Genomic DNA, 12,375 nt, shown 5'->3' on the forward strand with positions numbered 1-12,375 from the left:
GAAGGGAAGCAGTTTATGGAAATGGGTTGTCTTCTTGGGAAATAGGCGGTTTGTTTCTCTAGGACTGTCATACATTTTAAACATACTTAAGAAAAAGTGACGATTGTGGGTAAAGTGTGGCAGGAAGTATTTTATATGCTTGGGGATTTTGAGGGGGAAAACAAGATAATATGGAATGTTCTTCAAGTGTCATCCAACACGTATCGTGCTATCACCTGAGATTGTGTCAGAGATGCAGATTTGAAGGGCCCAGCTCCCGGCTATTGATTCCCAAACTGCCAACCTGTGTTTCTCAGAGGCCTCTGAATGATTCTGCTGGTCCATGCATTAGAGAGCCACTGCTCTAAAATTGTGTGCAAGTTATGGCTTTGTTATTTAGCTCACATTTATCAAATATATGTTCATATATATGTCATATTGGGAGCTGTTGAAATTTATAATGTAATGCATGACGCAGTCTATTTCACATGTTAATAATGTTCCTTTAAATATATTCATAGTTAAAGAAAGTCAGCTTTTTTTTATGAGACAAAGTTTCTCTATGTATTATTTCTCTATTTATATAGGACAATGAGTTCTGTCCTAGAACTCACTCTGTAGACTAGGCCGGCCTTGAACTCACAGAGATCTTCCTGCCTCTGTCTCCCAAGTTCTGGGATTAAAGGCTAATGCTACACCCTACCTCCTCCCCACCCCTGTCAGGAAGTCAGTTTTTAAAGTTAATACCTAAAATAGGATCTATCTCAAATAAAATAATTTTATATTAAATTAGATGAGGGTAAGGGAAAAATAAGCACATGATTTAACATACTTTAAATGTGTATGTTTTATATATGTATGTTTTGTGTATGTAAAAATGTGTTTTACTTTTATGTGATCGCATTTGTTCCCAGGTGTATTTTCTTTAATTCGTCATTTAGATGGCTAACTTACTGCTTCCTCACTTCATAGTCATTAGCTATGCATCAAAAATAGCGGTATTAAAATACTAGAAAACATAATCACGCATAGGGACTCATCTCACCTTTTGGGAGGCTTATAACTTGTGCTGACATGCAGTGAAGTTTTAATTTTTGTAGGGACAGAACTAGGTTTGATACTAAGAAATCACAAGAACTGGGGCCAGGGAGAGGCCTCCAAGGCCGGACAACCCGAGTTTGATCTTCAGGACCCACATGGCAGAAGGAGAAAACTGACTCTTGGAAGTCTGACCTCCTTATGTGTGCTATTATTCCAGCACCCCCCGGCTCCCCACCCTCAAATATATAAATAGTAGAACTTAAGAAAGAATTTAGATCAATAGCTGGGCATGATAACACACACATGGGATCTGATCCGAACAGTCTGAGGACTGACACAAGAGGATTGTGAATTTGACAGCAGCTTGGACTACACATTGAGTCTAAGTTAGCCTTGGCTGAGTGGTTGGACCCCTGTGTCAAAACAACCAAAAATTAGAAGTATCGAACACGTTGTGTTTTCTCACTGCTTATCTGATCCTACTGCAAATAAATTACGTTGATGTTTTAAAATATTATTTATATTTGGTGTGTGTGTGTGTGTGTGTGTGTGTGTGTGTGTGTGTGTGTGTGCGCGTGTGCATGTGGTCATATGCTTGGTCATTCGTTACATATGTAAAAGTCAGAGGACAACTTTGTAGCGTGAGTTCTCTCCTTTCATGCTGATGGGACTCCTGGGGATCAAACTGAGCTTGTCAGGCTTATGTGGCAAATGCCTTTAACCACTGGCCCATCCTGCCACCCCTACTTTCATTTTGACTTGAGGATTCTGCACCTTTCTGGAGCGCCGTGCCCATTTGCCATAACACATCTCAATCCCTTCTCTGGGAGCCCCACCTCCCAACCCCAGTTTTTTAGGGGGAGGTTTTAGGGTGCATTTGCATGCAATAGGGAGCAAAGCAGCTGTGGCTCCTTCTCTTGTCTGAGACCCGCCCCTTGATGGCTGTGGAGGGCTCTCTGCCCATTGTCCCCATGCCTGCTAAGGACAGCTCTCCTGCACAGTGCCCTGGCTTTGCCTGTCTTCTAATCACAGAAATCTCCCTCTGCAGGTCAATGAGTGTTTTGCTATGAGAGTGGACTTGTGGTGGGGGCACCAACACCTTCTTAGCAGACACAAGAAGAACCGTGTACCACCTCTTGCCCCACCAAACGAGGGCCTAGAAACGTCACCAAAGCATTTCAAGCCCTTCTTTTAGCTTCTTCCTTCAAGAATTCTGATCTTGCCAGGTGGTGGCGCACACCTTTAATGCCAGCACTCAGGAGGCAGAGGCAGGCAGGTCCCTGTGAGTTCAAAGTCAGTCTGGTCTACAGAGTGAGTTCCAGGACAAGACAGAGAGCTACACAGAGAAACCCTGTCTCAAAAAAAAACAACAAAACAAAACAAAACAAACAAAAAAGATAAGAAGAGGAAAAAAAAAAAGAATTCAGATCGTGCTTTTATGGGAGAAGTAGATTGTTCATGGCATTTCTATGGCATTCTCTGGCTCCCCACTGAATTATAAAGCTCACCCCCGCCAACATTAATATAGAAAACTACAGGCTTCTTGGGGAGAAGCCGTGGTAGTGTCAGCTTCAGTGTCTTTGGTCCTGTGCAGTCATGCAGGGCACCCAGAAGGCCTTCATTCAGCTCTGGTTAATGCCGTCTTGAAATTTGTGATAACTTTTGAACAGGGGGCCTACCCTTCCCTTTTTGCCCTGGGCTCCTGCAGCCAGGCAGCTAATCCAGACTGCTCCCCCGCCTCAGCAGAGACTTAGACTTTGAACTTCACTTTAAGGATGGCTCACCAGACACTGTCCCTCTTTCAGATTAGTTCTTGAGATTACCATTAATAAAAAAGAAATTCTCCTTAAAGCGTTTTGCAGTTTTGGGTGACACAATACTGATTTCTTTTAAAAATAGGAATATTAAAGCCTATAGTATATGGGGACCCTGCAATAATTTACTATCACTCATTATTTTTATATACTAAGTCAATTTTAAAATATTTTAAATAACTATTTAAAAGATAACAGTATCTTTTAAAATTAAAACCTACAGTTAAGCATACAAAATAATTGGTTTCATTATGGTATTTTAGTACATACGTGTCATTGTACTTATCTGTTATTTGTTCCCTTCCATCATTAGTAATAATGTATCAAAAATGAACTCAAAGCTGGGTATGGTGACACACACCTGAAATCTCACCTCTTTGGAGAATGAGGCAGGAAGATTTTGAGGTCAAGGCTAGCCTGGGCTATGTGTTTCATTTATTACACAGATAAGTGCTTAAGTACAGCACTGTGAAAATGGAATGAAACCCATCCTTGCTTTCTAAGATAGTCAGGACAAATCTCTGGGCGGGGGGGGGGGGGGGGGGAGCCCACGGGGGGTACAACTGTTGGTGCTGGGAGACAAACTAGAGGAACCATTTTATAGGCTATAGTGCTGTGGGCAGGGGCTCGGACGTCCATGAAAAGACACAGAGAACAGGCTTCCAGTCACTGCGGCTGGGGAAACTTGGTTTTTGATTCAACCTTACTATGCTTTTTTTTTTCTATCCCTTTCTTTCTTTCTTTCTTTCTTTCTTTCTTTCTTTCTTTCTTTCTTTCTTTCTTTCTTTCTTTCCTCTCTTTCTGTGCTTTTAGCCTCGGCCCCTCAGTCAGACGAAGGCTCCGACATTGATTCCGAACCTGATTTACCGCTGAAGAGGAAGCAGCGCAGGAGTAGAACCACCTTTACCGCCGAGCAGCTGGAGGAACTGGAGCGTGCTTTCGAGAGAACCCACTACCCCGACATCTACACCAGGGAGGAGCTGGCCCAGAGGGCGAAGCTTACGGAGGCCAGAGTGCAGGTACTGATGCCCAGACATCAGGGACATCCTCAGATCCAGGGAGGAATCTCGGAGAGGTCTCCTGGTTCTGTTGTTTGTTTGGGTCTCACTATGTAGCCCGGGCTCGTATGGACTCATAAGCGCCCTGCCCTAGTTTTGTGAGTGCTGAGCTTACAACACAGCACACAGCTGAGAAGGGCTTGAAACCAAGACAGCCGCGTTAGCAACAGCGCTTACAGTGAGCACATGTCTGTAGGCTTTGGTTTTCGTTGTGAGTCTATGTTTGCGGCACACAGAACTTCATTTTATTCCTGTGCAGCCATAATCCTGGGATCCCGATGGTGGATCTAGAGGGTGGTTCCCAGGTAATAGCAAACAAATTTTGAGTGGTTATTTTGCACGAGGCACAGTCTTAAGTCTTGTATTTCACATGAATTTATTCATGAACCATCACGAAAGCCCTTAGAACTGACATAATTCCTATCTCCAATCTATGCACGAAGAAATAGAAACTTCAGCTAGTTAACTAATTACCTGAGCTAACACCGCTGCCTGCTAGTGTAGAAACTGGATCCCATGTGCTTCGTCGGTGGCCTTTCCATTAGGAGAATGTGAAAAAGCACATACAGTAGTCCTCTCTTTTATAGATTGTATAGTTTGGAAGCAGTTATGTTATTTTTTAAGATCATTTTGATGTCTGATTTTGTCAACCTGACACCCGTAGGAAGAGGAATGTGTCCAACTGAGGAATGGCCTCCATCAGACTGGCCTAAGAGCATGTCTGTGGGGGAATTTTCTTGATTGCTAATTGATGTAGGAGAGCCTAGCCGCTGTGGAGGTGCCATCCCTAGGCAAGTGGTCCAGGCTAGAGGAATCAAGCCAGTAAGCAGCATCACTCTGGGTCTCAGCTTCGGCTCCTGCCTCCAGGCTCCTGCCATGGCTTCCTTAAATGGATGATGGACTGTAAGGCGTAAGTGGAGATGAATTCCTCTCCTCCTTGAGTTGCTTTTGGTTGAGGTTATCACAGAAACAGAAAGAAAACCAGGACAACAATCGTGTTTAGTTATCTTTCTTATTTTTACATTAATTAACTTGTGTGTGTGTGTGTGTGTGTGAGAGAGAGAGAGAGAGAGAAAGAGAGAGAGAGAGAGAGAGAGAGAGAGAGAGAGAGAGAGAGAGAGACGGAGGTCAGAAAACAACTTGTAGCAGAGTTAGTTTATCCTTCCTCCATGTGGATTCTGGGGACTGAACTCAGACCATCAAACTTGGTTTCAAGCACCTGTAACCAGCTGAGCCATTTCTCCAGCCCCGAATTTATCCTTTGAAGTCTTAGGAGGGTTTCTAGAAGAGGCTATTTAAGTTAACACATCTCTCTTGAGTGTACAGCAATGTTTTCGTAATCAGTGGATGAACTTTCACTTCCACTTTTGGGTCCATTACACAAGACCAAGGGGCTCCCAGAACATCTGATCCTCCCAGAAATTGAGTTTCTATGTCTGGAAATGCCATACAGCACACCAAGCATTTCATGGTCAAAGTTGTTGACATGATCCTTAGACTGATCTACGCTTTCACCTGTCCAGGACAGTACCTGTCTATTGAAACAGCTTCTTCCAGCTGCAGAGTCTAGGGAAAGAGATTGCTTTATTCAGCCTTCCGTATGACCTACGTTGTACTAGGACAGTCAAGGAGTGAAGAGATGAAGAGTACTTCTCTCCAGGAGCTTCAGTCTAAGAATGAGGCCAACATACAAATAATCACAAACAACAAACCAAGCAGATGTGTCAAGTGATGATAAAAATGCATCATGTGGGTGGGGAAAAGGAAAAATAATGAAATCTTGGAGAAAATAGGAAAATGTACGCCAAAATTTATTGGACAGAGATGAGGAAGGACACATATTCATCCAAGGGTACAACAAGGGGACGAAGTTGGAAATGCCTGCGCCAAATATGAAATGACCACTCATTTTCCTATCCAGGCATTCTGAGAGATCAGCAACTAGTCCCCTCCAGCTGGAGTATTAACAGAGGACTGTTGGGAGAAGGATGGGTGCAGAGGCAGGCTCAGGACATCCGTGAAGGCTTGCTTGGCTGTCAGGCTATTAGGCTCACATTCATTAAAAAAACAAAACAAAACAAAAAAAAAACACGGGGTGGGGGTGGAGGTGAGAGGGCTGTGGCAGGAAGTAGATTGTGGGGTTGACAAGGATTGGATGGTGGTGGAAGTATTCCGAGGTGGAAAGTAGGTAGCCGGTGTGTAAGCTGGAGGTGGGTTAGAAGGGTGAAGGGAAGAGCCACTGATACACCAGGGTTCCCGAGCCTGACGACGTAACATTGGAAGTATTGAACTGGGGACATTACTCAGTGGTGAAAGCACTCGCTGAGCAAGTGTGAGGTCCACAGCAAGATCCCCAGGACTTATGTAGATGCTGTTTGGCATGGCAGCATATCTGTAATTTCAGCCTCAGAGGGAGGGGACAGACACCAGTAGAGAAAGCTGGCTAGTACCAAGCTAGCCCTATGGGCCAGCTCTGGCTTCAATTGACCCTACCTCAGTGGAAAAAGTGGGAGAGAGAGATGATTCCCAACATCAATCTTGGAATTCCATATGTACATGAACACAGATGCACGGACTCCTTCTCCATGTGCACACACACACACACACACACACACACACACACACACGAAAAATTTAAAAATGATTGCAACAGTTGAGTTCTTCTTCCCACTTCACTTGGAAAGAGTGCTCCTTTCTGTTTCACAGGACAGAAACTGTTTTCTCTAGCCATGGGCCAGGATGCATTTACTCTGCATCCCAGTGAAATGGGTAGAGAGAGCATCAGTAGTTCTTTTATGTGTAATACTATAACCATGATATGACATGCATTAAAAAGTCTTATCACATCTATTTTGCTTCTGTGAGAGTCCAGTGAATGCCCAGTGTTTAAATGCCAGGTGAAGTCCAGTGATTTCCCATTGAGTGTCAATTCTATTTCAGGATTTTAGCTCTTGTATTCCATGGCTGGCCAAACTTGTATACTGGTGGCTTCTAAAGACTGACTCATAATCAGTTCTGAATGCAGTGTGAATAAAAAAAAAAAACAAACTTTAGAATGATGAGACAAAGAAGAGTGAAAAATCTGAAGTGTGTTTGTCCTTGCTCCATCCCGTTCTTGCCTTTGTCAAAAACGAAGAAGGGAACAGAATAAGTTTCAAGCCCAAATGTTGGTTAGCTTGTATAGGACCCAACATTCTCATCTGGCTCAGTGAAAGCCAGGCCATAATAATAATAGCCTATTAACTTTCAGAGGACAAGGATCAAACCAATAAAGAGTGGTTCATATTTTTCTCTACGGTGACCTCTCCTCCAAAGCAGGGCCCTCATTAATGTAACAGCTGTCTTAATGTGGCTTTAACCCGGTGTCTCTTTGCATTCCTTATGGCTTCTTTAGGTCCCTTGAGACACATCACAGCTTGCACCAGGCTATGATCTACAGTCTAACAAATTCCCTAGAACAACCAGCATATGGATATTTTACTTAACCCAGCAGGAAAAAGAAGGGAGCAGTTAATCACTGATTAAAATGCCAGCAGAAAATGCTGGAGTGTTCAGGAAGATCTGGGAAAGCAGTGGCTAAATCAGTCCACTTTGAGTGATAGCCAGAAAGTGTGAGTTACTTTAATTTGAGGCACCTGGGAAAACCTAACCTCAAACCCTCAAACCCCAAACCATGTCTACATTCCGTGTTCTGCCCCTTTGAGGAAAAATATTTCCAGTCTCCTCTGGATAGAGATGAAACTAAAGCTATAATAACTTAGGCCTTTGTCGGTGTTTCATAGAAATTCATTTGGACAGTCCCGTTTCTTACTGCCAAAGCTGAGCACACAACAGTCTAAGGTCCTCTGTTGTGCAGCAAAGGATCTGCCTACAAGACAATGTCAGAGGAAGAGGGAGAAGAAAAAAAGAAATCAGGAAGGAAAAAAAAAAACCCCACAAAGACAGACTACTGAATTCTTTGGGTAGCTGCTCATAAGCAAATAATAGAAGCACGCAGTTTTAATGAGACAGAAGTATTTGCAAATGTTTATGGCATGCAAACGTAAGTATTTCATCTCAGAATGTGATAGGCGAGTTTCTTACTTTTGAGAGGAGAGAAGACAGGAAGGACAGCTACCTGCAGAAACAGCGTTATATACCAGGAGACAGAAGGTGTGGCTTTTGGCCCCAGTTTGCCAAGAGTGGTTTGTTGAGCTTAGACTTGAGTTCCATTTTTCAAATATGGGGTAAATTATATCAGGTGATCTCAGTGTGGGTTCAAGGACCACCAGGGTAAACATGGATGGATTCCAGGAGATCTGGGAGATATGAGATTGGTTCGCAAATGCATGCATGTGTACGAGTGCGTGTGTCTGTGTCTCCGTGTCTGTCTATTTATATAAGTGTTAGCTCGGAACAATGTCTCTGCATTTCATATCTTCAAATATCATCTCTCCTTTATCCCTAAACTGAAAGCTACCAGCAGGGGCTAGAGAGTTGGCTCAGTGGTTGGGAGCACTTTGGTGCCCTGGCAGAGGACTCTGGTTCAATTCCCAAAACCGACATGGCAGCTCACAACCATCCATAACTGCAGTCCCAGATAAGCAGATGCCCTCTTCTGGCTTCTGTGGGCCACCAGGCATGCATGTGATGTGCAGATAAACATGCAGTTAAAACACCCATACACATTAGTAAAATAAAATAAAGCAAAATAAGAGAAAGGAAAAAAAATTTAGGCAGCACGACCAGTCAGGATCTTCTTCACTACAAGGCTGGGATTCTCAGGAGAATCCAAAGGAGTCTTAAAGTCACCTAACATACTTCTCTAGTTTAGAAGGTAGGATGGGTATAGAAAAGTCTGTACTCCCTAATGGAATGAAACTATAGTTACCTACCACTCTCCGCGGGACCTTGCTCTTGATATGTCAAGATGCAGATGACTGGGTGTGCACGTGTCCTTAGACCCGTGACACATGTGAGGACATGGCAATCCTCCACTGCCTGCTCTCCCTCCATCCATAGGTTAGAGCTGGGTAGCAATACTGATGTGAGAGAGGGCTGGGGAGGAGTAGGAGGAGGTAGGAGGGAGTGAGAGGGTCCTGAGGAACCAGCAATCTGTCCCGAAGTTACCTACTTGGCGTGGGCTCTCCTTGGCCTGGTAGCAGTACACATTACAGAAGCTGGTGTTTAATGAAGCATTTTACAGTCCCGTGGAATTCTGGTTCAAAGGAGCGAGTATTATGTTTTCCTTGCCATTTTTCAAATTGCATTTGAAATAACCCATCTGGAATAATGTAGGTTAGACTGCCTTTTGAGGACAAACCAAAAATGTGAACAAGTAATTTATTGATGGGTAGAAATTAGGCTCACACCACGGGACAATTAGCACTAATCCATGAAACTTGGAAGCAAATTTGACCTAAGCCACCATTCAAGTCAAACTGGCTCTCAATTACGTGAGGTGTTCTGTGGGCACTTCCTTGTTTACTCATTGGCACAAAAGGCTTTGGCTGTTGGCTGCGGAGTGAAAGACACTTTAATTAAAGCCAGGCTTTAATTTACTTGGTTTTCTCAGAAGTGTCCGTGTGAGATTTTAATTTTATAGTTAGTATTTATTGAACATTTGATCCATCCTGAACATTTTTTGAGTGCTTTACCATATTGTCCATGCAAATGATCACAATTGTGTCTTGTAGTAATCTTACGTTTCTCACTTAGCAAGTGAGAGGCCAGAACTCCACAGACACTAAGCAAAGCATTCAAGGACAAACCCCAGGGAGCTGGGGGTTTGAGGTTTGACTAGTCTGCACGGTGCCGTGCCTCGTTGACTAAAAAGCATTCCTGCATTCTCACTGTGGAACTGCTAACCCTCCCTACCCCACCTTACAGTGTGGAGTGTGAACAAGTTGGTCACTTTGTCATGAAGGGAAATTTCATAAAAATTATATTCTTATTTTGAAACCATTATTTTTCACCTCGTGGTTATCATGATGTTATAGGGAACTTCTGAATGGTTTAAACTTTACCTTAAATAACCATCGGATATTAAAATGTAGAAATCCATGTGAAGATCATCCTTGCTTTTTTAATGGTTTGTCCCACTATTTATGTATGTATGTATGTATGTATGTATGTATGTATGTATGCATTTATTATTTTTTAATTAATTTACTTATTTGATCACTTGACAGCCTGATCCCAGCCACCTCCATCCTCGCCTACCAGCCCCACCCTTATGCCCCTTTTCCCTCCTCTCCTTCTCAGAGAAGGGGAGACCCTCAAAGGGTACTAACCTACTCTGGCACCTCAAGTTGCAGCAGGACTAAGCACATCCCCTGCCACTGAGTACTAGCAGTGGGTCTAGCACCAGCCCATGATCATTTTTTTAAAAAGAGGTGTAGCTATCATTTTATTGATGGACTCAATGGCAAAGCAATAAGACTTTGGACAAGTAAAAATGAGCCGGGCTGCTCATTCACTCATCAACTGAAGCAAATACTTGACTCAGGAATATTTAACATATTTAACATTATAGAGACAGTTATAGGTAATTAACTGTGCATGATAGCAGGCTATCAACCAATGTGTGCTTCCTGCCCTCACTTGCTTATTATGCTAGCAGTGATGGGAAAGCCAGGAGAGGTGATGTAGAGAGAAGAAATTACATTGACTTAAAGTTTATAGAATTGCACTTAACAGCTATGTCGCTGACTTTATAAACCTTGTTCTTTCTGTCTTATTGACAAAGACACTCTTAGAACACCAAAAGCCAGTTGTTTTTTTGGGGGGGGGTTATGGTTACTCTTTTCAAAATATGGAGAAATTTCTTTAAAAATTTATATTTTTGTATGCGTGTGAGTGTTTTGCCTATATTTATGTCTGTGCACCATGAGTACATAATGCATGAGGAGTCCAGAAAAGAGGTTTGGATTCCCTACAACTGGAGCTGCAGGCAGTGGCAAGCCAACACTCGTGTGCTTGGTCCTCTGGAAGATCAGCCTGTACTCCTAACTTCTGAGTCATCTCTTTAGCCTTTAATAAGGAGACATTTTAAATAATTGTAATTACATCATAAATTCTATGTGTTGGGGATGAAACCATTCCTCATTATGAATTCACATGGTACAGTAGATTATGCATTGATTTCCTGTTAGTCATTGATGATTCTAGGCTGAGCTAAAGGGGGCCTCTGAGTAGAGGAATTTGCTTTTCTTCTTCAGTTAAGTACAGGGTGATGACACCATTCTGGTATCTCATGCTTGGTTGGCAAAGGTCTTTAAAATAAAGGACATTTTAAGGGCAGCTTTTCTTTTTTCCAACTGGAAATTGAAGATGTTTTCCTGAGTTTCAAAACACGAGGCAAAGGCTAACCCCTTTTTTCAGCATCAGTATATTTTCCTTTTAGGGATATACATGGCAAGCATAGGTGGTTCTAGAAGGCCTGAAGTTGGCATTGGCTGGATCATTAAAAACCTCTGGTTAAATGGCCAGAGACAAGCAGGTCTGTCATTCCTGTGCCTGGTTCTCCCTAGAACAGCACTCTGGATACAGGGAGCTTCCATTTAATCATTAGGAGTCTTTTCTTTGGGAACCTTGAACTTCTTGTTGAAGTTTGTTTTCCAGTAAAGATTTGCTTCTCAACTATTTTTCTTGATATATATATATTTTAAATTGTAATGGCTGAGTTTAAACTTGCGACCTCTTCCATGCCAAGCAAACTCTTTACTATTGAGCTATAGCACCTAGCTCCTTCCTATCAGTTCCTTTTAACAGAGCATCTTTATTGATTACTTGGGAATTTCATATCATGAGCCCCAACCACATTCACTTTCTAGTCCCCCCCAGGTTTCCCCTATCCTTGTGACTCTGCCTCCCAAAAAAGAAGACATTTTTCTTTTAATTGTATCTATAATAGATGCTGTACCGTAAACATAAACATTTTAAAAGTAACCCCTCATGACCTTATGCTACATCTCCAGCACTAATTATTATCAGTCTGGGAAAGGAAAATGAGAACAAGCTTCAAATCCTCAGCCACCTAGTTTGTTTGGATTCTGCCTTTTGAAGGTAAGCATGGAAAGTGGTGTTTACCTCTTCATTATGACTGAGCAAAGTCAACCTCTACTCTCCAACCTTGGGCTATGGCCCCGGTAGAATTGCACTTTGAAGCAGGGGGTTGGTCAGGCATAGCCAACCCTGGTCAACCCAACCAGGCTTTATCTAATGGGTATAGAAGGCAGTGGGTAGAGAGCTGGGCAACACGTTTCAGCAATATCCAAGTACAGCTTTCTGGGTGCTTCGTGGGGGGGGGGGTGCACTGGAATTCAGAATGGCGACTACATGGAGTAAGTCACCCCGGGACATCTAACCATTCACTTCTCCCAGGATAGCTGGGACTGTGTGGCTTGTAGATAATTTTGAATAAGCAAGCAAGAGCCTTAACTGAATCTGGAGGGTCTTTTAATCTTGTAACTTTATCATGTAAAGCTTGACTACAGTGGGGA

At 42.8% G+C, this 12,375-nt stretch overlaps 1 protein-coding gene across 3 annotated transcripts in view; it reads left to right on the forward strand.

Moving 5' to 3' along the window:
• Window positions 1-12,375, forward strand: part of PAX3 (paired box 3) — a 99,175-nt gene that overhangs the window by 62,771 nt on the left and 24,029 nt on the right. For all 3 annotated transcript variants that reach the window (XM_084779667.1, XM_084779669.1, XM_084779668.1), the window contains one exon: window positions 3,648-3,853. In XM_084779667.1, the coding sequence (XP_084635793.1) occupies window positions 3,648-3,853 (206 nt within the window). The remainder of the gene's footprint in view (window positions 1-3,647; window positions 3,854-12,375) is intronic.

Source organism: Acomys minous (genome assembly GCF_964271855.1).
Source record: "Acomys minous genome assembly, chromosome: 4".
NCBI lineage: Eukaryota > Metazoa > Chordata > Mammalia > Rodentia > Muridae > Acomys > Acomys minous.